Below are 25,272 nucleotides of genomic sequence, written 5' to 3'. Positions count from 1 at the left end.
CACAAAAAAGTTTAAAAAAAATCTACTTAAAAAAATAGAACAGGAATCATGGAATGAGTGTAAATATTGACATGCTGTCTCTGTAAGCTACCAGTCCTACTGGGAAACTTTATGTCAAGTTCACTTGAAGTTCTTGTACTCAAAATAAGTAAAATGAGTGCTGAAAATGCAGTGTTCCTCAGTAAAGGTTTTTACTTGACCTAAGGAGATTTAACCTTCCAAGATGATCTTGGCTACCTTCCAAAATGTATCACTGAGGATGCTTTTTTATTTGCTTTCTATGTTCAAGCTTTATCAGTATTAGCACTGAACTTTCAGGACACTCTCTGGACATTTAATTTTATGAAAATCAGCAACAGATGTAATTATGATAAAGAAAAAAAGAAAAGGGATGGCCAAGGCAGCTTTACACAGCTGTCCTTTTCCCTCTGGGATTTATTAAGTGTTACACAAACAAGACACTCTGGTTGCCTTTGCTTCTATTGGGACTTATGGTCTTTTCTCAAACTATGCTGTCTGGCCTGTTTTGTTTCATTATTAATATTTTGTTAGCAGTTTACATTTACCATGTAGCATGATAATTTTGCAGGGTTAATTACCTATGAACAGGAAAAGTTTTGTTCTGCAAAATTACTCTGAGCATAGAGTGTGGTCTGCAGATTATTTGGATTTTTGTTCTAAAATATTAGATAGGGCTTTGATTAAAGAAAATTTAACACCACTAAGTTATCACACCAGAGGTGGCTTTTCTGACTTAACCTTCAGCCTTCTGTTTAGCTGACCATGGCCTGCAGTTGTATTTATCTTTACTAGTGTTGGTTATGTGTAAGCCAAAACACAGCCCACATCCTTATACCATAGTTGCTTTTGAAGTAATAGCAAGTGTTGAAGACAGGGAAGACTTGTAGTATTTAAGTTATGACTTTAAGAGGAGGAATGAGTTCTGACCAGCGTGTGCCATTCTTTATGGGGCTAGTCATAAACCAAGATTGTAAGACCTTTGGAGCAGATTATGTTTTTCTCCTAATCCTTTCTACCCCATTTTGCTCCACAGATCTTTGATCTGTAATTAGATCTGTGTGTATAGACCTGTATATATAGCAGTTAGTTATTCATGGGAGAACCGTTTCTTGAAACTCATACAAAGCTGGTGAGTAGGGTATCTCTAGTGCTCTGAGTGTACAAACCCATAATACGTTCTTAAACACAGTAATAAGCCTGGGCACCAGTTTCTATCTCATGCAAAATATGTTTACTCTGATATTTTGAAATTACTATTACCACAGGCCCTGAGGGATTATTGTCCCCTTTGTGTGCATGTGTTATTCCCACTGTTGATGAAGGGGATTAGCTATACATATCAGGAGGATATACCCATCGGACTAAGACAGCAGGGAATGTGACGTTCTCTAGCTATTAGATGGTGAGAACATTGTTCCCACTTAGTTTGTCACCTTAGTTTGTCACCTCTGCATTTTGTAATTTTTCTTTTTTTTTTTTTTTGCTAAAGAAACAGTAGTGGAAGTAGTAGCTGTGAAGTGAGATGGTAGAAGTTGCAGCCCAGAGCTGCAGATCAAGTGTGGCACAGACTTTTGAATGACGGAAGTGAGCTGTTTTTCTGGAAAAAACAGCCATCCAGGTTAACCTTAGTAAAAGCTTGCTGGATTAGTAAACAGTTGTCCAGAGAGAGGATTGCTTTCAATTGTGTCCTTTAAAATATATTTTCAACTTTGTATTCAGATATTTCTTCCAGCTCTTAGGACAGATTTCTTCTCAGAACGTTATGTTCTTTGAAATACTGTGATTTGTTTTTCCTCTTCCAGTACTGGTCTGGATAGCAGATAGCTTCAGTCACATGAGTGAAGTTTATATATGTCAGATATGTCTGGACATAAATGGTGTGGGACTGGATATTCTCAGGTTTTTCTGCTATATAAATAATTGCACTGGGGGAGGAGTAACAGTGTGATATAACACAGGGGTCCAAGAATGGTTTAGCTTGTAAATGCTTGATCTTTCGTTTTGTTGGCTTTTTATCTTCATTTTCTAAATCTTCCTTGGTAATCCTATGTGGAAGCTGTCAGGCGTGGGGCATTCTAGAAGTGTTTAGAGCTCCTACACGTTTCCAAAATGAGAACTGTGAAAGAGATTGTCATCTTTGCACGAGAAAAGCTCCCTCCTGTGGAAGAGAGGAACCTCTGCAGTGACTAGGAGCAACGTGAAGGCATAATACTGTGATTTTAAATCAGCAGGGAAAAGGGGCACAAGCCCTGTAGGGGTTTGCAGGTGCTGCAATTCAAAACCCTGTTCCCTGTTATTTCTTCTCAAAGCAAATTCTTCAGATTTTGTATTACTTCTTTCAAAAAATGGATATCAGTTATAGCTGTTTGCTGTGTGTAAGCAAGACTGGATAGTTTAAATAATATAATGTGGCCACAGGGGAATCTGTAGTGTTAAAGGGGTCTAAAGCAGCTAATATTTTTACAGATTTTGCTTTCTGGAGCTCTTTGCTGAAAAAACCTCATTATTTTGGGCACTTCTGTGAATTCCAGTTTGTAGAACTTAAATTCCTTTTTTTATTTTCCCTTTTGGAAGTGTGATAATCTGTTCTGTATATTCTGAAGGTCTGTATCAAAATTATTTTGGATCTTGCTGCAGTTGGGGTCCTTGGTAGAAGGCTCTGCTGAGCTCAAATCCCTGTCTGACTTGGAGAATACAACTGCACCAAAAGCATAAAGATGAATTTGTGATGGAGGAGCTGGAACTAGAACTCATCTTGATATCAAATTTCTGCTAGAAACAGTATTTTTACCTTTGAGCTGAATAGGATTCATGCTTGTGATGTGAAGGTGGAAGGCTCTAGTTCGTTAGCACATTAGCAAAACCCTGAGGCATTTACTTCCATAAATGCTGATGTTATTCCCCTGAGAATGATGCACCTCAGAGGGAGTGGGGGAGAGACGGATCATTTAGTGTTACAGTGGAGATTTAAATTTACCAACTCAGATTCACGGCCAGGTGGAGGACTGAGACAGCACAGAGTGTGCTGACCTGCTGCAGAAAATGCTGTGTTGAGATCGGGTATTGCAATCCTGTTAACTGGCAAAATGCTAAATTATGGTCTTGATCAGAAGTTGCTGGGTTCTAGCCTGTGGCACACAGCAACACAGACAAAACTTTGGTTACAGAAGCATGTCATGTGGCGCACATTCTTTGTGGTATGTGATGGTGAAGTGAGATTTGGTTCTGTCTTTAGAAATTTATGGTGTGCCTGCTCATTTTGATACAGTTTGGAGTAATCTTTGAAGTGGGGAATAGTTGCTCTACTAAGAAAGTAGTATCCTCATTTATGAGAACTGTGAAGGTGCTATATCTTGGATGCGTAGTCCTTATGATTGTGCATGTCAAGAAATTAAAGCTCTGGAACTTCTGGGAAAGCAGAAGGTTCTCCTGTGCTGCCAGCAACGAAGGCTAAAGTCAGGGTAATGAGGGATGCTGGCAGAAGTGCCCTATTAGTGAGGTTCAGTAGTGTGTGAGCTCCCAGGACATCTGTCTGTCTCTGGTCTCCTTCTCGACCACAGAGTACTCAGTGGCTGTTGCTCTTCAAGTGCCAACTTGAGTTAAAAGAAAGTCAGCAATAGTGGATGGGAGTCACTTTTGTGTATAAGTACTTGCACTAGGTTCTGCAAGCTTGTAGTGTGTTTGTGTGGGAGGAAAAGTGGCCTACACAGTTACAGATGGGATGGAGAGTCTTTTTCATGTGGTTTACAGCTTACAGATGGCTGCTGGGTTTAAGGTCCTTCATGGTACATATTTCCTCTTAGTAGCACCATCTAGTGATTGCCTGGAGTATTTTTGATTACTGCTTTTTTCACCTCTGGCAATTCTAATCTGGTTTCTTAAGAAATTGAAGCTTCTGTTGAGCACATTTTTTCTTGCTGCTCTTCCTCCTCTGCATCCCTCCACTCCCAGCGTTAAATGTTTTTAATGAAAATGGAGAGGCTGAGATCCCATACTGAGTTGCTTTGAATTTTATGAAATTACATATCTGTCCATAATGACAGTGTCAATGAAATCAGGAATAAACCTTGTAACACCAACATAGTGTTAAAAGGCAGGCATTCTTTATTCATGGCACTGGATGCATGGGGGATTGCTCCACTTAACGAGCATACCTTGCACACCTTTCCCATGTGATTTATACAGATCAAAAATATACATATTCATTTTATTCATACATATTCAACATTATTCTCTTTGGTGATTGGTACAAACTTACTTGCTTTGCATGTAAATTATTGTGCAGACTCAGTTGTCCTTTCCCATTGTTCTCTTTTGAGTAGGTGGTATTACTTGGGTTGGTGGTCCGTGAGTTGGTGGTTGCGATCTCCCCCTGCCAGAATGACCTTTTACCTACTTGGTTCTTAATCTTGGCTGTCCTGGCCAGTTTTCTCAGTCCACTACACGAAACCACACTTTGTCATCCTCTTCTGACAGAAGCATATTGTCTATTATTTTGTTCACATTAATGATTATCTAGAGACTAAAATACAGATCAAAGAATACACTGATTTGTATACTCCATGTCCCCAGACTTAATGTCCAGTTGGGTAGGGCTGTACAAGGAGTATCACAACATCCATTGTTGGTTCATTCCATCACTCTGGTTATAACAGAGGGGCTGCAATATGAGTTGAAACGTAATATTAAAACACCAGAGAATCCACAGAGACAGACAGGAAATTGGTCTCTGTAAGTTTTATGGTTCATTGTGATATACTACTAAGAACAAAAGTAAAGTAAAAGTTTTACTGTGTTTTTAGTATTCACATGGCAGTGATTTCTGTGAAGCAACTGTGAGCTAGAAGAACACTGCTTCAAACCCCTGAATCCTCAGCAGTTAGTTTTCTTTTACTGGAGCTGTTCGAATGGAAATAACAATAGAAATACAGAGGAGAAAACTTGTCAGAGCTGGGCATTTATTCTTGACTGTAATGGCTAATAATTTGTACCTGTTCACTTTAAATGAAGTCTTGTTTAAAAATTTGTAGACCATAGATGAAACAGAATTGCAGAGAAATGCTCTGGTATTTTTGCAGTAATTTAAAGCACTGGTTTGGATTACCTGATGCAGACTGCACTAGAGCTTTGTCCTCCTCCAGAAATTCTGTGTCAAAGGGGCTACACAGCAGGTAACTCATAACTGATCTGATATGTGATGCAGCCAGCCTACTTTTTCACAACGTCCTAAGGACCATTACCTCACTTAACATTTCATTACTATGATTTTTATTAAAGGCACAGAAGTTAAGGAGATGGACTAAAATTGATTCCACCTTTTTTATCCTCAAAATTCTCCAGTATAATATAAAATGTGAAGTAAACAAAGCTTGAATCTTGTGGAATGGGAGGTGTTTGCATAACACTTGTGAGCCCATAAAAGAGAAGGATTTCCTGGATTTGACACTAGAACTTGCTGTTAACTCGGGGTTTGGCCCTTTTTATTTGTAAATAGTCTTTAAAACTGGGGCTAATGTTCAACACATTGAAACACTTTGCACATGCTTGTGTGTGTGAACATATATGAAAGTATGTGAGTTCTTGTCATCTTTCTCTCCAGAAAGTGACAGCTGGATGTTTTTGCTTGATGTATTGTAAAAAAAAGGAAGTTAGGTGATGTCACGATCCACTGTTGGGTTGCACAATTTGGCAGAAGTTGAGCCCCCTTGCTTTCTAACCAACCTCAGATAATTCTGGGTGGCTAGGGGAAGCTGGGCTTAACTTCTGAGTGATGTTCAATTGAATGTGTTATCGTGACCAGGTTTGTTGTATTCTCGGGAACAGAATTAAGACTCAAAACAGAGTCAAGCACCAAGTCACTTTATTTGGCCGCCAACAAGTACGCAAGAGAAAAGGAAAGAAAGAGGAAAAAAAAAAAGGAAAAAGAGAGACAGAGAGTTACAATAGCTACCGCCACGGATCTGCGGCGTCCCGTCAGTCCGATGTGTCTTCAGTCCAGTGGGGGAACTTTCCAACTGGTCTCTGCTGGTTCTGCCTTTTATAGCATTGTCCCGTTGCATAGTCAATGAGCTGGTTTGCATAGTCACACCTCCCACTCGGCAGTGGGGCGCATGTGCAGTATTGTCACTGGAGAGTGCTCGATGGTTCCAGGGGGTCCAAGCCCCCCTCCCATCTGTTGTAAGATGACCCTGAGGCCAGGCGCATGTGCAGGGGACTGGGCCTATGTGCTCTGAGACAACAAGATATAGATCCTGCTGGGTAGAACTTCCTCAGTTGCTGTCGTGGTGAAGCCTTGGTAGTCAAGCCATTCTGCCAACAATGTTGATACAAGTTTCTAGTCCCTTACAGGTGACTATTAAGTAATTGCATTGTTTGTCCACACAAGTTATTAGCTTACATCAAGATTTGCAGCATGCAGAAATGAAGAACCTGAAAAATATAAGAAAATTAATACAATGTTTAGAATAAGCAAATGGGAACAGTGACAGTGAAGTTTGTTTCTGAGTTTCCCTGGGCTATCTCACCCTGTCTTGACAGAGAAAATACTTCCTTTCTGTAGGGAGAACAAAGTAAACATTATGCCTTCTGCAGGACTAACCATGTTGGATTTGGGGATTCCAGTTTGTTAATTTTTCACAGCTAAGTGTAGGTTGAATGAAGTACTTGTCAGAAGGTGGATTGCTAAACAATTCAGATTTGTCTTTTATTTGGAGCCAGAGAAGTAAAAACAGGTAGTATGTGCTGACCAGGAAGAATTTGTGCCTCTTCTGCCAGTATAAGGTTGTTCTCTTCATCATCTGGTCTTCTAGAGAATGAGTAGTGACAGTGCAGGTAAGAAGGCTGTGCTGGTAACACGGTTAATGTCTAGATTTCTAGTATTTTGCTTAGAATAAAGATGGGTGTGACAGTTGCCAAGAGGCTAGCCTGGCCATGGTTAACACTATTCTATCCAGTCTTCCCTGTAAGAATATAGCAAGTCCCTCAGTCTTCATTTACACCTGTACTGGTCACCAGCATTTCATTTCTGAGAGAAAATAGTCTGGAGCAATTGGAGGAAGGGGACTGCTGCATGTTGGGTTCAGGCAGGGCTAGTACCCTGACCTGGGAACTAACAAGTGCTCTCTGATTTCCTTAGCCACATGTTCTTTTTGTTGTAGCTGTGCCTCACAGGAATGCGGCTCAAAGACTGGAGTGGTGCTACTTAAACCAGAGTAGAAAGTGGCACAAATTCAGTGCAATGAACCCTGCCTGTCCAAGCTGTGCCAGCTTCTGCTTTGAGCACTTCCTACTGTCTCTGAGGGGTGGTGCTCCATAGGGTATTGATGTACTCAGTTGGTATGCCCTTTGTGTAAGGGCTTCCTTTTTCATCTCATAATATGGGATACAGTGCTGCTTCCCCCATCACCTTAGATTATTACATTAAAAGTTATTGAATGACTGGAGACCTTACAAGTTTTGTAAACAGCTACTTACTGCAGAGCCTTCAAGGCAAATGAGTAATAGATTGAACAGCAACTGGTGGGAGAAGAGAAAGCCTTTTCTGTCTCTCCATTATGGACGAAAGATGAGACAGGACATTAGGGGATGGTGGGTGAGCTATGACAGTGTTCAGTAGCTGGACAATGCTCTACTGAGATCTAGAAAGTTTTGAGATTGGTATGGAATCTGTGGAAAGTTACTGACACTGAGCTTAGTGAGCCAGAAGTTTAAAGCTACTTACCAATAAAAACTGTGGGAAGTTCTGTAGCAGATATTTGAGGTTAGGAGCAGTCTTTCTAGCAGAACTTGGAAGGAGTATTAGAGGTGACTGAGATGGAGGCTACCAAAATAATTTTTTGTGGGGTTCTCTGGTATTGTTATATTTTCATATGAAGATTCCTAGTGACTGTTTCCCCCACTGCCTGTGGGTCAAAAGCTCAGTGTCTTTGAATATGCTCTGAGATTCTCCTGTCTCTCTTGCTGTTTCTGTAGTACAATGACTCCATGCTCATGCCCCTCCCTTTAGGTATCTGGACAGAAGCTGGTGTCTCAGATAAGGCATGATCGCTCATGGATTTGTAGAATGGAGTGCACGGAAAAAAGTGTTCTTCTGTGTCCTAGTCATGGTTCTCCAAAAATAAGGGCTATAGGAGGACATATGAGGTGGCTAATAATCTCCCTTTCTTATGCTGTTTGAATCATCTCAGTCCTGGAGCTAGGTATGCAGCAGCATTTCTTTGCTTGCTTATTTGTGCTTGAGGGCTTCTGCTGCTGGCATTGCAGGTCTGAAACAGAAGGAGGTAAGAAATGATAGTTGGTTTTATTTTAAAAACAAAACAAAACACCTGGAAGCAATTTTTTTCAGCTCTGCTAGCTCATTATGTAACTGATTCTATACCAGTATACAAGCACAAACTGTTAGTTCTTGATCCCTAGAGAAAAAGAAAGATTTTCTAACATAGGGCATATGATCTGTAGAGGAAATCTTTTCACTGTATTTAAAACAAAAAACCTCCCTGGAATTATTTCCTCTGTGAGTTACATTTAATTTGTATTAAGATGGATAGGTCTAAATTGTTACAGTTCTGTTTTAAGCAAGGGCAGTTAACCCACTTATTTTTATGTTGGGGCAAATTTGTCCTTTATGTTAACTCCATACGTTTTGGTGGAATTGTGTACCGGGAGTGCATTTGGCACCTTTTATTGGTTTCTTAGTCATCCTCATCAAGGATAGCAAAGTTCAGTGTAAGCGTTGTGCACTTGAAAATAAGATGATCACTACATTTATGTATGACTGTTGCCTTGTTCTGAGAGACAAAATGTTGCAAGCTTCTTGAACAGTGTGCAGTCTGCAACAGAACTGAAAGATGCATGAAGAGTTTTTGTCGTTTTTGGTTTAATGCTGTTAAATCTTTAGAGTGCAGTCACATAGTTTCCATATAGAACAGGGATGACTGCAGTTGTATTTTCACACAGTGGTATTTCTTGCATTTTCTCAGCTTGCCTGTAGTGTAGTATTTAGGAAGAGAGATCTCTGTAGCCAGAAGTAAAAATTATACAGTTAATTAAAAACAAATGATAAACAAGAACCCCACCAACTTTAGTCTATGTATCCTATACATAGAATTGCCCAGGGCTTGTTCTCTAAAATAAATTTGGCATGTGGAAGTACCTCAGGTGAATCCGTTGGCATAGCAACTTTGAGCGGAAGACTGCCATCATAGTCAGAAAATAGTATATGTTGTGATACTGTTGCATGCTACTGCCATTTCTCTGCAGACAAGGCCCTCTGGGATTCACAATAAACTCATAACGGTTCAGTTCAAGCATCTGAGAACATTTGGTCCCTGTAGCACATACGCTGTACCTTTATTTAGATGTTACCGATGACATTATCACAGTCACTCTTGTAACAGCAGGATGGCACCTAACCTTGCCTTTACCATGCTGAGAATGGGCAGAAGGTCCATCTCACCTCCAGCACAGTCATATGGTTATTGCTTGTGCTGCCTTCAGCATCATCAACTGATAGTTTATCATTGCTTCTCTCGGGATTGTTCAAAGGCTGCAGAAGTTACCGGATGGGATACCAGGCTGTTCCTTGCTTTTTGGGATAAAGGGAGTAGGAGTGCATTCTCTCTGGGGGAGGGAAACAAAGGCCTTATGAATAGCATATGAAGCACTTGTATATGGCAGCATTGAGACTCAAGTTTGTCCAAATGAGGAAAAACAGAATATCAAAGCCTTACACTTGGTCAGTGTAGATGTGCTGTTATGAATTAATTTTTTCATTTACGATTTTTGGCATCAACATCAATGGAAAAGCTGTCATTACTTTTAAGCCTTGTCTCCAGTGGAGATCTGTTTGTGTCTATGTACTCATACCTGAGTGGTGCAAGGCACTGCAGGTCAAAAGATTACAAACTCCAATGATTGCAGTGGGAGAACTCACAAAAGCTTACGATTCTTCACTTGTGTATAACTTAATATGCAGAGAAATTAATTGAGTGTTAGAGCACTGTGAAAACAATCTATGTAGCTGTCTGAGTTCTCCAGTGCGGTGATGGCAGACACTGCAGGACTTCCACCACTAATCATCAGCAGTGCTTTCTGTAGTCCAACTTCACTTTTTTTTGGTAGCTGGTAATTTTTTTTCTTGTTTATAGTTGGTGTACAGTTGGAATGCCTGTGAATTTCTTCTGCAGGAAGAGGCAGAGAAGGTTATATGTAATATATAAGGTCAGTCATGGGATTATACTTCCTGAGTGCATAGAACTAAGCTGATTCGTCTAATAAGAGAGAGAACTTCAAGGTGGGGATGGAGAAAATTTTGTCGATAGGGCTGGTTTGGCTCATCCTTGATTGATGCAGCCTTGTCTTCCTAAGGCTGAAAGCCAGGGCTCACAGGGATTTGAAGCCTTAAACGCTGTTTTCAGGGAGAGGGGAAAAAGTAGTCCAAGGAATGCTGGCGAGAGCTGCCAAGCATGCAGCAGGGAAGGCCCATGGGCAGAAGCGCGTGTCTCTGCTAGTCAGAAATCTGGATTAGCTGCATGAAGGGGACTTTTCAATCAACACTTGTGAGTTTTGTAGAGCTAATGGAAAACATGAATGTTGTGAGACTCATACTGTTCCTTTGTGCTTGAGGGTCTATGCAGCTGTTAAGGCAATGCTCAATGCATTGAATTCTGAAAGCCACAGTACTTGTTTCAGATCTCAAAAAAGAGGTTGGCATTTACAAAATGCCACGTCCTTATTTAATCAAAGCTTTACATGGAGACTCTACAAGAATGGAACTGTTATCCCAAAAAGTGGGTTTGTTTGCCCAGTATGCAAAATGCCAAACTACACACAGAGCAGAGGTATCTTATTTAATTCATTTTTGCACAAAGGTGGGTGCTAGGTGGTAACACACTGTACTGAGAAACTACAAGGTATTTATACAGTTAAAAGTGTCAATAAGAGCTAATATTCACACCCCTCAGCTAATAATTGGTTAATTTTTCTCATTTTGACTTAAAGTTACAGCTCACTTTAAATTTACCATGCATGCTCAGAGAGTAAGGGGCTTAGTTGAGTGGGGGGGTTTCTGGACTATGGGCATGATTATTAGTATTATAATGAGGGTAGTTCACGTAAAGGACACTTAATTTTAGTTCTTATCAACATCCCAATAGTTGTTCTCCTTGACTATACACTTTATCACCCAGTTCTCAGCGGCTTCTGAGATGGGATGTTGCCTTTTATTAGTCTCTCAGCTCTCTTCATGGATATAGTCATAAAACAAATGCTTCCCTACCTCTGCTGCCTTCTCTGGCTGCCAGATTCTGCTTTGCAAGGCTCACGTGGTTCACTGTTATTACTTAGAAGAAAATTCTTTCTTTGGGATATCAAAACTGTTCCACATAGCTCATGCGTCACAATTTTACATAGCAAGTAAGGCAGGTGCTCTTAACCAAATGGAAACCACAACCTCTGCTGGCATATAAAAGCCTTGTGTTACAAAACTTACAGCTTCATTGTACAGTAGTTCCGTTCACATCTTTTATAGGAAGAATGTAATAAACGAGGTTTTCTGGTAGTCTGCTAGTCTGGAATCGATAAGGGTTGCTCTGTATCTACAAACCAATGGACAGAGCCTCCGCTGAAGCCAGTGAAACCTCCCTAACTTGTGTTAATAGAGCATGGAGACTTTAGTGCTGCTATTCAAATGGTAGGAGATATCAAAGCCTATAATAGCTGCACAGAGCCTTGTGCAAATGCTAACGACAGGCTGTTGGTGAAGCGTCTAGAGACCAAGTCTTATGAGGAGAGGTTGAGGGGAACTGGGGTTCTTCAGTCTGGAGAAGAGGAGGCTGAGGGGAGACCTTATTACTCTTTACAACTACCTGAAAGGAGGTTGTAGCAAGGTGGGTGGTGGTCTCTTCTCCCAGGTCACTAGTGATAGAACAAGAGGAAATGGCCTCAAGCTGCATCAGGGGAGGTTTAGGTTTGGATATAAGGAAGAATTTATTTACTGAGAGAGTGGTCAGATGTTGGAACAGGCTGCCCAGAGAGGTGGTAGAGTTGCCATCCCTGGAGGTATTTAAAAGATGTGTAGACATGGCACTTCAGGGCATGGTTTAGGAGACATGGTGGTGTTGGGTTGATGGTTGGACTTGATGATCCTAGAGGTCTTTTCCAACCTTAATGATTCTGTGATCTAATGGAAGCTCTATGCAGGATTGCAGCTGTAGTAATCATGACTAACAACTTGCTCTTGGATCCCTTTACTCAGCAGCCTGAAAATGCTAACTACTGCCTAAATATAGATGAAAAAGGGACTGTGAAAGATTTGGTATATTTGTTTCAATCTTTCTTATGAAAGTAAAGCTGGACACTTAACAAGAAAAATCTTGAAGACTCGTGTATAAAACATTCAGATGAGTGCTTTGTGGTTTCAGCTGGTGTGACACATTGTCAGCATTTTATGACATGGTAATGGATAAAAAAAAAAATATATTTAAGCTTAGTGTATTGTGTCCTGTTCTGAATTTTGAAATTCTGCCCCAAAATGGAAATACTGATTAGAAAAAAGTGTGCAAAGAACAAACTTGTCTGGAGAGTAAATCCTGTTGAGTGAATAATGCATAAAACTCTCACAGCATCAGTTTTTTAGTGACTCAAACTTTATGAATATTTAGCAGAGTTGTCCTGGGTGAAAGAAATAAAAAATGTTACTTCTAGAGAACTACTGAAGTCTTGGGTCTCCTTTACTAGGAGCAAATGTTTGTTATGTTAGCAAAGCACTCCTTGAGGAAGGGGAAGTTGATGGGACTATTTTGCTTTACATATGCAGAGTGTCAGCACCCTCATCCATGCTGGTGTGGACACTTAACAAACATCCCACGAATAATCTTTTTAGGCAGAAATAATGCAAGGCTATCAAGCCTCATTTCTTTCTGCTTAAACCTCATCTTGGGGAGAAGGATGTAACAGCTGATAAATGCCACTTCACAGCTTCCCCAGATAAGCTGTTAACCAGTCCGCATCCCTTTTATCGATGCCATTGTCTGGGAAAGGGGTGCTATGGTCCCTGGTAGCAATGTTCAGTATCAGGATACGGAGTCTGCAAGACAGTTGGTCTGGCTGTTCTCTCCTTCCTTTTAAAAGCAACTCGCTCCATCTGCAGGCTCCTTCTTGACCACCCTCCGAACTGAATTTCAGCTGAATTGCTACAGGGCTTGCTAGGACATGAGAAAATTGCTGCCCTAGATGGTATTAATATAAACATATTCATTTTGGTAAAGATGTACTTCCAGCTAGCTGAAAATAATAGCCCTCCTGTGCCAGGTTAGGCTGGATTTATTCATTGTAACATTTCTTAAATGCTGGAGGGCTGGGACATTGTGGGTCAAGGATTTAATAGAAGCTGGATTCCAAGTGAAGTCCTGTCTCACACATTTTAATTTTACCAGGACAGAAGGTTCTCTGTTATTTATGTATCATACATATTCCTTGCTGATGTGCTTTTCAGTTCATGTGTACAAACAAAATAAACCAAAGTATGCCAATTGTTGCTGAATAAAATGGCTTTCTAGTAGTGCAGAGATGGAATTGATTGACAGCTGGAAGTTTGGTGTCATTGAAGCCTGTTATCTGGAAACTTCTGCTCAAGTGCTGGCAATAACACTTCTGTCTGAAGTACAGATTTCATTTGAATTCCCTCAGCTCAGTTTTTTCATTTTGAAGAATTCTTCCTGTAGTCTAGGAAAGAAGTTAATGCAGAAGATTATTTATAGAATTGAATCGCAGAGAAATTTGCCTGTGTAATATTGCCTGAGAGCAGAGATGCAGCTGGCTAGCTCACTGTTCCAGTGATGGTATATTACATCAGTGCTACTGTCAGGCTCTTCTGTGTGTAGAAATCTGCAAACAGTCAAGCTTTTTGATTAATAACTCAGTGGAAGAAAATATTTATTTGATATTTCACTTCTGTCCTAAATCTCTATTTTCAATGCTATGTTAGTGCAAGAAAATGCAGTTTAATTTTATCAGTAAGCTCTACTGAATGTTGTCACATTAACTGTCTGCATTGTCACACATTGGATCTGTATTTCCTAGAAATAGTAGCTTTGAGTAAAGAACATGAGGTGGTTTGGACTGGATTTTCAGAAAGCACTGACTACGTACCCTCTGCTGTCTGACTTACTAAAACCACATCCATTTTTGATACAGTATTTTCAATTTATTTAGATGGTCATACTAGAGAAGAATTTGTCTAAGTCCTTTATTACAAAGATCAAAAGTAATGGTTACCATTTACATACACAATTTACAAATTATTCACAAAAGGAATAACAGATATGCAAGAAATGACAGCTGACTTCAGCACAAATTGGGGACGGGACAGTGTATTTGTTTCCCTGCTTTATTTATGGAAAGAAAATATATGTTTGTTTTTCATTGTCTGTTATGTGTTAAACACTGATTTAGTGTTTATGTAGCACCTTTAGTCATAACTATGCAAATGTTTACATGCTTATCTTTATTTGAAAGTGTGCAATGCATGTATAAACATGCACTGGGATCTGTACTCTCTTCACACTAAGCATTTGTTGGTCAGAAATCCTGGTGATTTTGGTACAATACAGTGTTCAGGCTTGAAAAAGTTTATTTGTAGGATTTTACTGATTTGAGCAATGTGCCATCAAAACAAAAAAGGAGATTATTATCAGAATTCTTACTGTAAGAACTAAATTAAGTATGGCTACTATATCTTTCAGGAATACTATATGATCTTAAGACAGATATTAGCCATGTTGTTAGATGTCTTTGACACCACAACTGATCTATTGCTTTTCCTTCATTCAGGTTAACATGATTTATACAATTTCCTAAAGCTATTTCACAGACTGGGAAACTTAACAAAGAATCCTGATTTGAGAGTTTTGGTAAATTAGCAAGCTTTTCACAGAATATCTTACAGCACGTAACAAAAGAGAGAATGAGTTTCCAAATCCCCTGGTATGAAAGCACAATATCAACAGTGCAGTAGCTGCCATTTGGCTAAACCTACAAATATCCATAGTTTGTACTTTTTGCTGTCCACTGGTATAACAAAATGATTGAAGGAGAACACTGATTTAGGAGCAAACACAAATATAAATACAGAAATCACCAATGTGATATTGCATCAAAATTCTAAGCAATAATGCAAAACACTTCACAAAAGTTGTTACATCTAGTGGAACTGTTTAGTGGGCATAATCTAAATACTTAGGACAGTATTATGATGGTATGACTTTCTACCCAGCTATCAAATATTCTTTACCATGAACTTTAGAGTATTCCTGGGTGACAGATAACAAATGTTGCAGATGCCATGGTAAACTTAAAATACAGTAATAGGCAAAGATTTTAGTGGCACCACCTGTATATACAACGTAGTTGTTAGAACCGTATGGAACAAAGCAACATTACAGTATGCCTTTGTTAAGGCTTCTTGCTGGTTTAAAAGGTAGATTTTTCTTTAGGGAGATTGTCCAGCAGGATTGGTTTCACATCTCTTCAGTGGAAGGTCTCTTTATTGATCCACATAAGACTGCGTGTTTCATTTGGTTTACATTCGTACTCGATGCTACCAAAACTGTTTCCCCATTGGCAATGATCCCGTTTGTGGTAGTTGTAGAATTTGACTTGCCAGACAGTTTCAAAAACGCCAATGTCGTTAAACTGCGAGGAAGAGGGAATATCGGTGTTAGTGAGCTGAATATTTTGTTGGTTTCTCTCTATTAATGAGAAACAATAATGAAACTGCGGAATGTAAAACAGCTGGTATCAGGGTTATTGTTCCTCAAGCCATTAAGTCAGTCTGTAAAGCCTGCTCTAGCAGTCATAGTCTTTTATGCTTAGGTATATATAAAACATGAAGGATCAGTTTCTCCATGTACTGTTCTCTTGCAATTATATCTGGGAAAGGCAAAGGAGTAAAAATATTCAAGTTCCCATATGGATAAATCTTACTAACAGCAAGAATCAAAACTATAATCCTTCTTAAGATGACACAGCAGTAGTTGGCATGATGATCTCACAGTGGCTTGTATATATGGATCATGTAGCAGTGATCTGTAGTGATACAGGCCATCACTTCACCTTTATACCATACCTAGAGGCTGCGGTTATGACTCAGAAAATTCCTTCTGTTGCTCAATTGGAAATATTTAACGTCCCTGTATTTTGTAGCTTTGTGTTTGCAGTGTCTTGACTGAGACATGCTGCTACTAGACCACTTACTCCTTCCCTGGGGTTCTGTTCTGCATTTTACATGAAACTTAAGCAAAAGTAGTTGTTCTTTGTGCACTTCTGTAATTGCTAGTTGTACTGGGATAGTGCAGCTTTTCAAACTTAGATATGAGTAATAAAGGCTAGGAAGGAGATAGTGCATGTTAGCAGATAAGTGTCTAATACAGTGAAGGGGTAGTGAGACACTGATGGTGAGTTGTCTGTGCTTGCAACTTTGAATTGAGTGAATGAGGCTATGGCTATACTAAGTTCTGCAAAATAAAACCTCTCACTTTTTTGAAGCCATTGCTAGATACTCTTGCAATATCAGAAAAATCATATGAATGATTTTCAAGGAAGGGGAGAGACCAGCATGTAGCAGATGCAGCAGCTCCGTGGCGTAATGAGCATTCTGCATCCTCAGAGCTCCCCTCAATTCATGTGGCTCCTGCAGCTGAATCCTGGCTCCTCCACTGGGCTTGTATGCGGGCATCCTCGAGGAGGAGGGATAGCTCTACTCTTTGTAGTTCAGGCTTAGAAGACTATTTCCCTGTCTGCTGTTCTCTGTCATCTGCTGCGATAGGTGTGAACAATTATTTCATCACTCCCTCTGAATTTGCATCCTAGGATGATTTGATGGCTATTTATTATGTGAGTGGAGGTCTGGCTTCTTCATTAAATCTTAATCTAGTCTTGTAATCAGGGTGATGAAGTTAACCAGCCATGGATGCTGCTATACTATCCAACTGAATATTAAGTCTGGGGACAATCAGTGTATTCGCACTAATGAATAGTGCGAATGAAACAAGTGCGAATGAAACAAGTTGAGATGTGCTGATCAAACTAAAGAGCAAGAGAGAACTGCACAGGCAGTGGAAGCAGGGACACAGGTATCCTGGGAGGAGTACAAAGATGCTGCACAGTTGTGCAGGGATGGGTTCAGGAGGGCCAGGGCACAGCTGGAGCTGAATTTGGCAAGGGATGCTAAGAATAATAAGAAGGGCTTCTACAGATACATCAATCAGAAGAGGAAAGTCAGAGAAAACATACCCCCACGATGAACAAGAATGGTGGCCTAGTATCAACAGATGAGGAGAATGCTGAGGTACTCAACTTTTTTGCCTCAGTCTTCATTGGTAACCTCTATCCTCACCTTCCCAAGCCAATGGACCACAGGATGAAGACCAGGGGGATAAAGCCCCTCCCACTGTAAGGGAAGATCAGGTTTGTGACTGCTTGAAAAACCTGGATATACACAAGTCTGTGGGACCTGATGAGATGTATCCAAGTCCTGAGGGAATTGGCTGATGTAGTTGCTAAGCCACTCTCCATGATATTTGAAAAGTCATGGCAGTCAGGTGAAGTCCCTGAGGACTGGAAGAAAGGAAACATTGTGCCCATCTTTAAAAAGGGTAAAAAGGAGGACCCTGGGAACTACTGACCTGTCAGCTTCACCTCTGTGCCTGGGAAGATCATGGAACAGATCCTCCTAGAAGCTATTCTAAGGCACATGGAGGGCAGGGAGGTGATTCCAGACAGCCAGCGTGGCTTCACCAAGGGCAAGTCCTGCCTGACCAACTTAGTGGCCTTCTGTGATGAGTGACTATATCAGTGGACAAGGGAAGAGCTATGGATGTCATCTATCTGGACTTCTGTAAGGCCTTTGACAGGGTCCCCCACGGCATCCTTCTCTCTAAACTGGAGAGATACAGATTTGATGGGTGGACTGTTCAGTGGATAAGGAACTGGCTGGGTAGTTGCATCCAGAGGGTAGAGGTCAATGGCTCAATGTCCAGATGGAGACTGGTGATGAGTGGTGTCCCTCAGGGTTCTGTACTGGGACCAGTACTGTTTAATATTTTAATCAGTGACATAGACAGTGGGATTGAGTGCACCTTCAGCGAGTTTGCAGATGACACCAAGCTGAGTGGTGCAACTGACATGCCAGAAGGACAGGATGTCATCCAGAGAGACCTAGACAAGCTGGAGAGGTGGGCCTGTGAGAACCTCATGAGGTTCAACAAGGCCAAGTGCAAGGTCCTGCACCTGGGTTGGGGCAACCCCCAATATCAGTACAGGCTGGGGGATGAAGGGTTTGAGAGCAGTCCTGTGAAGGACTTGGGGGTACTAGTGGATGAAAAGTGGGACATGAGCTGTCTATGTGTGCTTGCAGCCCCAAAGGCCAACCGTATCCTTGGCTGCATCAAAAGAAGTACGGCCAGCAGGTTGAGGGAGGTGATTCTGCCCCTCTGCTCTGCTCTGGTGAGACCCCATCTGCAGTACTGTGTCCAGCTCTGGAGCCCTCAACACAGAAAGGATTTGGACCTGTTGGAGCAGGTCCAGAGGAGGGCCACGAAATGATCCGAGGGCTGGAGCACCTCTCCTGCAAAGACAGGCTGAGAGAGTTGGGGTTGTTCAGCCTGGAGAAGAGAAGGTTGAGGGGAGAACTTATTGCGTCCTTCCAGTACTTAAAGGGGACTGCAGGAAAGATGGGGCAATCTCTTTAGCAAGGCCTGTTGTGACAGGACAGGGGATAATGGTTTTGAACTAAAGGGGGTAGATTTAGACTGGATATAAGGTAAATTTTTTTTACTATGAGGGTGGTGAAAGCCTGGAACACGTTGCCCAGAGAGGTGGTAGAGGCCCCATCCCTAGAAACATTCAAGGTCAGGTTGGACAGGGCTCTGAGCAACCTGATCTAGTTGAAGATGTCCCTGCTCATTGCAGGGGGTTGGACTAGATGACCTCTAAACATCCTTTCCAACCCAAACTATTCGATGATTCTATGAATGAGGCTCAGCAAGGGTAGATTATGACTTCAGTTATGATTGTGATGTAAAATTTGAGTTCCTGTGCCTTGAGACCTTGCAGGGGGTCCAAAGTGTGGGTGTGAAGCCTATATGGATTGTTGTTGGTTCCAGTAGTATAGTTTCTTGATTGTGCTATGTTGTTAGAAGATACTAGATAGTGGGTTCAGTGCTACTGTATGACACTGTTCTTCAACATTTTTTCCTTTTAAATATTTCCATCACTCACTTTAATGACAGCTTCTTCACTTGACTATTTTCCATTCCCATCATGTGCCTGGGAGCTGACCTTTGATCATCTGCCTATTATAATCACATTTGCAAAGTCAGTATGAAAGCTTTTTTACATAGCGACTCTTCCTGATTTGCAATCAGAGCCTTCTGTACTCAGTTTTCTCAGAAGGATGTTTACTTTTTGTGTAATTCAAGATGTGGTTTGTAAGCTGCTACTGTGTAATGTATATTGCTTTAAACCTTCCCCCAGCCCACTGTGGTAATTTAAATTTAGTCTTGACAACAGCAGGTATTGTGGTGTGCTGTTAGTGGAAGATTTTTATTTGGCTCCAGTTGCAAGTGTTACCTTAAAGGAGTAGCTGAAATATTTCTGCTGCTTCCTTTGACAAAGAGAACCAGATGTACAGGCTACTTTATCTCTCCCAGCAACTACAACCTTAATTATGGAATTTTTTATTAATCATCTCTGGTAATAATCCTGATACACTCATAATGCAAGATAGTAAAGGTTAAGCACGTTGGATATTACTGTGCGCAACCCACACAGAGAAATTGTTAGAGGGAAGCATCAGCCACCCTCAGTCTGGAAACTGAGGAAGAAAAGGCATTTCTAATAGCATTTGTAGGTCATTGATACAAGAGCAGCGTTTCATTAATGTATGGAGGAATTTCAACATGATAAAGAAAACAAATTCTATCTCCCTCCAATGACCCAGTTTGCTGAGCTGCCCTGAGTAGTTTGACTGCTATGGATTTCCAGGGGAAGGAAAGAATTAATCGCAGAGCTTTTCTACTACCATGTGCCTCCCCGCCAGCCCAGCATGTAGCAGATGCAGCAGCTCTGTGGCGTAATGAGCATTCTGCATCCTCAGAGCTCCCCTCAATTCATGTGGCTCCTGCAGCTGAATCCTGGCTCCTCCACTGGGCTTGTATGCGGGCATCCTCGAGGAGGAGGGATAGCTCTACTCTTTGTAGTTCAGGCTTAGAAGACTATTTCCCTGTCTGCTGTTCTCTGTCATCTGCTGCGATAGGTGTGAACAATTATTTCATCACTCCCTCTGAATTTGCATCCTAGGATGATTTGATGGCTATTTGTTATGTGAGTGGAGGTCTGGCTTCTTCATTAAATCTTAATCTAGTCTTGTAATCAGGATGATGAAGTTAACCAGCCATAGATGCTGCTATACTATCCAACTGAATATTAAGTCTGGGGACAATCAGTGTATTCTTTGATCTGTATTTTAGTCATTAGTGTGAATGAAACAGTAGACAATGTGTTTCTGTCAGAACTCCTCTTTTAAGGCTCAAAGCCTAATTTTTGGGTCCAAACCTCTCTTCTAAGAATTAAATCCTAATTTTTAGGTAGCAATGCTTTGGGGAATAAATAGTTAAATGTTACTAATGCAATCTAGTGTAGCTCAACAAATGTTGGGGCCTGGAGCCAAAACTTAGCCAGGATAATGAGGTACCCTTAACAGCAACAGCCTGCACGATGACTAAAACTTGTTGCTTTGGGGGAGTCAGAAAGGCCTCAAGATAAGAAGCACCTACACAAAGTTACGATGACATTTGACCTTAAGAAAAGCAGATGTACAGAACCATAAAGATAAGGAACTGCAGAGCAAATGCTAAACCAGAACAGACCATCCCTCAAGGACAGTATATATGTAATCTCAGAACTGAGTTTGCACAAAAGCAAGGGTTAACTAACGGACACAGTGAGGAAGAGTATATCCCCTGATGACCATCCAGAGACACCAACAGGCATGCGCAAAGGACATTTGCGTATGATGATGAATATGTATATATTTTATCAGAAAACTAATGAATATAAAGAACATGTACTTAACAGGCACAATGAGATCTGATGGTATGCATGTTAGGAGGAGCGATCTCCCGTGTATCCAGCGGCGTGAACAAAGAATGCCTGTCTTTTAACATTACATTGGTGTTATGAGGTTTATTCCTGATTTTGGTGACAGTCTGACCAAGATAAAATGAGAGAGATCTATAACTTAATTTACATCATTTGCTAGTCAATTCAGCAATTTCTGGGTTCTTGATGCACTTAGCATTCAGGTAACAAATGCATCCTCAGATTCAGAAATTCAGAAATGAGATTGTATGGCTGTAACAGGCAACACATCTACCAGCCAGTTAAAGTAGGAGCACAAAGAATTACTTGTTTAAAATTTTAAAGCAGATGGGAAATAAATTCTTAAGGGCTTTCTGGCTTTTAGGTGTTAAATTGGCAGTATCAGGCCAATTTTTAACTGCAGAAATGACCTCATGGTCTATTTCTAATGCAAGTTCAGATTTTATTCCTTAAATAGTGTCCTTCTCTCCCCAGGAAGTGGAGGCTGAAGTTCCTCATAGTTGAAGGAAATAAGAAAATTTAAAGCTGTATGTAGTAAGTGCAGTTTTGAGGATTCAGGAAGTAGGTATTGGAAGCAGTTTTCAAGCTGGAGTGTCTGACACTGGTTCCCTAAATCTGTTATGGCTCTATCTAGCTAAGCAGCTAAATGGTGAGTTAAACATGTAAGCCCCTGTTGAGTTGCCTATGTTTAATAATTAAAAGTATCAGTTGTGGACATCTAAGTCTCTACTGAAGAACCAAACTATCAAGATCAAATCCTAAAAAGGGTTGAGGACCTGCTTAACACTTGCAAAACCTCTTAGCTTCGTGGTTAATATCCCAGGATTTGATCTGTAAAAGCTACTGTTTGGACAAATATTGTGGCTACTCATTCTGATGCTGCAACAAACCAGCTCAGAGCTTGTATCTGAAAATCAGAACCTCTTTGCATTTCTTGGAGTTACTTCATTTGACGTGATTTTCTCCATAAAAAAGCTAAACTTCCAGATTTTCAGAATTCACATCAGTGCTATGTGTAAGGGTAAAGGTGGCTATCAAAATAGGGATGCCTTAGTCAAAGCAGATGGATTTTTTTGGGAGCACTGCCCTTTCACCTCCTAGTATAAGGACATTGTGAAATGTAACTGTGGTACTCAATGGCAGCATCCAGCAGCCCTGTTCTGCTGGTTGAGAAGTCATACTGGGTGTTTGGTTTTCCTGGGTGTTAAAAGGAAGTGACTGTATAAAAAAGTGCTTAATGTGATCAAATACTTCAGGGCAGTGTTATTAACCTAAGATTAGGAAGGGTAACTGTTAATGTGATGTGTGTCTCCAGAATTGTTACACATGCTGTAATTATTAGAAACTCCAAATGGAGATGTTACAGTTCTTATTCAGTAGGGGTTTGTCATGCCAAATGATAATTCCAGAAGAAAATAGTGAAGCTAAAGATCAATATGATATCTTGACTGTAGTGAGCAAATGTGAGAGAAAGCTGAAATCTGGTGGGCTTGGCAAGGTCCTAAGCTTGTATAAGTTGGAACAGACCCTTAAAGGAGCTTCAGATAAAGATGGCTTACTGCCCCATTTCCCCTTTTTGTACAGGAGGCATAGAATCAACAGCAGGAATCCCTCACAACTGTAGTCAAGAGAGGGGAAAAAAAAAACCAGCCAACCAAACCAAAGCCAGAATAAAACAAATCTCCTTCTGCACCTTGACAGCATCACCCAGAGTGCTGTGGAAATTTGCCTGCTGCTCTTCCTGTCTTCTGCCAACTCAGCTGACTTATAGGCTTAAGCCTTCGTCATCTCACTTTGGGGCCATGGCATATACACTGATTCCAGCCCTTGGAGCTTCCCTTTAAGGTTGCAGTAGGGAGTCGCTTGAATAAGAACTTAGGTTTGCGGATACAGAGATAATGTGATAATGGAAGCATATGGGGAAAGAAAGGGAGAAGACAGCCTTTGGGGGGCGGGGGTGTTCTCACGCATGCTTTCAGCCTCTGGCAGGTCCCCAGGCATCCTGCAGATGACAGGTGGAAGGGGAAAGTAGTCACCCCTTGTGTTTGGGGCATGCTCTGCTCCAAAAAACCTGGGAGTGCTGGCAGGCAAAAGGAGGGTCCCTGTATGCCAAGGGCTTGGGACTGGATTCCTAGCCAGGGACCTTGGTGGGAGTCGCCTGAAGTCCATAATATGCCCTGCAGAAAAAGTGAGAAGTTCAGTGCCTGTTTCTTTCTCCTGAAGCACCCCAAAGGGTTATGCAAATCTCTGGAAATCCCCCTGCTACTTCCTGGTCCTTGCTGTTCTCTTGGCTTCCCCTGGGGAAGCTGGGCTTGTGTTTTACAGCTATGCTCTGACCAGCAGTCCTGTTTGACACCAAGCACAGCAGCTGTGATCAGACTTTGCCCTGGAATATTTCACCTCCACAACTCCTTCTCTGGGACTCGACCCACTGCTGCACTCCCCTGTCTTCCCATGTGAGGCTTGGAGAACCACATACCTGCATGTTGACCTGGATGGGCTGTCTCTCCCCGCTCTTGGTATGGGGCACCCCTTCTGTGTCGTAGATCCCTGTGTAAGAGGCCACCTGTGCATCCCTTGATTTCTCTTCCAGTGGGACATTGACGCCCCCAATGCCCATTGTACTGCAAAGAGACAGGATACAGCCTTGCAGCAGCCCTGCAGGTCCCCTTCCCAGAGCAGCTTGGAGCCAGCATGTGGGCTGGCAGCCTCTGTGCTAGGGTATGCTTCAAGGATTTTAGCAGACCTGCGGGTGCTGCTGACTCATGGGGGCTCCTGAAAAATGTCTGGGCTCTGCAGTCACCCAGGGAAGGTGTAGAAAGGAAAGGCAGCAGAGATTTGAGTAGCTGGGGAAAGGTTAGCCAAATCCCTTCTCCAGGGCTGTCTCCACCCAGAGCCATTCCCCAACCACATCCTCCCTGGTCCCTGTCTCAGCTTTGCCATGCTGCAGCGAGGCTTGGGTATGGTGCATCCCTGACAGGCAGGGCTGAAGGGGCCTCTTCCCAGTGCCTCCAGGGCAAACCGGAGAAGGGCAAACAGGGGAAGAAGGGAGAAAAATGGGCTGGGCTAGAAAGAGCTCCGGGAGACGGTGGGGAGGGAGAGTGAAGGAAATGACTCCAAAATGGGGCCACTTTAAGCACTGGGAACAGCTGGCCAGGGACCTAGAAACGGGGCCAGCAAAGTAAAAAGGGCGGGGAGAGAGAAATCACGGAAACCCCGTGCTGTCAGCCTGCCAGGAAAAAATATTAAACCTCTAAAAATAAAGCAGCAGGGAAGGGGAAGGGAGGAACGGGGGGAGCCGCCCCGAGCGGGGCGGCCACACTTACGTGGCCTGGACGGTGCCGGGCCGCAGGGCCACCTCGATCTTGTACTTGGCACCGGTCAGCAGCTTGATGGTGCGGTTCTGGCCGAAGCGCTGCCCGTCCACCTTGAAATACACCGCCCCGTCGTTGGGCTGGATTTTGAGGGAAACGCTGATTTTGACGAGGCCGGGGATGTCGCCCATCGCTTGTCGCCGGGGATGGGGGGTGGGGGGTGCGGGTTCTGCGCTCGTCTGACCCCCTTCGCGGAACGCGGCTGGCCGGGAAAGGAGACCGAGGCTGCGAGGGGGAGGAAGGAGGAGGAAGAGGAGGGGCTGCCGGATCCCAGCCCAGCCTTTCCCAAAAGCAGCGGATGATAGATTTGGTTTTTCCCTCCCCCTTTATCGCGGCGCAGCATCTGGGCGGCGGACGCATGCCTCCCTCCGCCCCATCTTCCCGGGTTGGGGGACATTTGCAGCCGCTCAGATTGCAGCCGGTTTCCAGGGAGTTAATCCGGCCCCGATTATTGCAGCCTTAATCCCACCATTCGTCCCGGAGGGAGCGCAGGGGGACCGGGCCGGGTGGGGCGGGGAGGACCCCGCCGCCGTTCAGCACCACGGACGCGGACAGCGGCGCTGGCTGGGAGCCCCGCTGGGGGGCTAGCGGGGGGGGCGGGCCTCCGCATCCTCCTGCTGGGGACTCGCGGACGGGGGAGCCCCTCCGCATCACCCCGCTGATCCCCTGCCCGGGGGGAGCCGTCTCCTGCCGGCGGTTCGAGCCCTCTGGGGTGGGCTGA

At 42.4% G+C, this 25,272-nt stretch overlaps 2 protein-coding genes across 5 annotated transcripts in view; one reads left to right on the top strand and one right to left on the bottom strand.

Annotated features, from left to right (window-relative positions):
- The window catches only part of PLEK (pleckstrin), a 68,512-nt gene that overhangs the window by 17,005 nt on the left and 26,235 nt on the right, over nt 1–25,272 (top strand). The window lies entirely within an intron of this gene.
- CNRIP1 (cannabinoid receptor interacting protein 1) lies at nt 14,250–24,814 on the bottom strand. 2 transcript variants are annotated; one of them, XM_064446629.1, is made up of 4 exons: nt 24,504–24,814; nt 23,657–23,801; nt 23,145–23,354; nt 14,250–15,711 (listed from the first exon to the last, which is right to left on the bottom strand). In XM_064446629.1, the coding sequence occupies exons 1-4, from the start codon at nt 24,680–24,682 to the stop codon at nt 15,547–15,549; spliced, it is 699 nt and encodes a 232-aa protein (XP_064302699.1). In that variant the 5' UTR covers nt 24,683–24,814; the 3' UTR covers nt 14,250–15,546. The 2 variants fall into 2 exon arrangements, with proteins under 2 accessions (XP_064302699.1, XP_064302698.1); XM_064446628.1 differs by lacking the exon at nt 23,145–23,354 and having other exon boundaries at nt 24,504–24,804.

Source organism: Phalacrocorax carbo, chromosome 3 (assembly GCF_963921805.1).
Source record: "Phalacrocorax carbo chromosome 3, bPhaCar2.1, whole genome shotgun sequence".
Lineage (NCBI taxonomy): Eukaryota > Metazoa > Chordata > Aves > Suliformes > Phalacrocoracidae > Phalacrocorax > Phalacrocorax carbo.
Note: the sequence above shows the minus strand (reverse complement) of the source record. Positions and strands in the feature narration are given on the sequence as shown.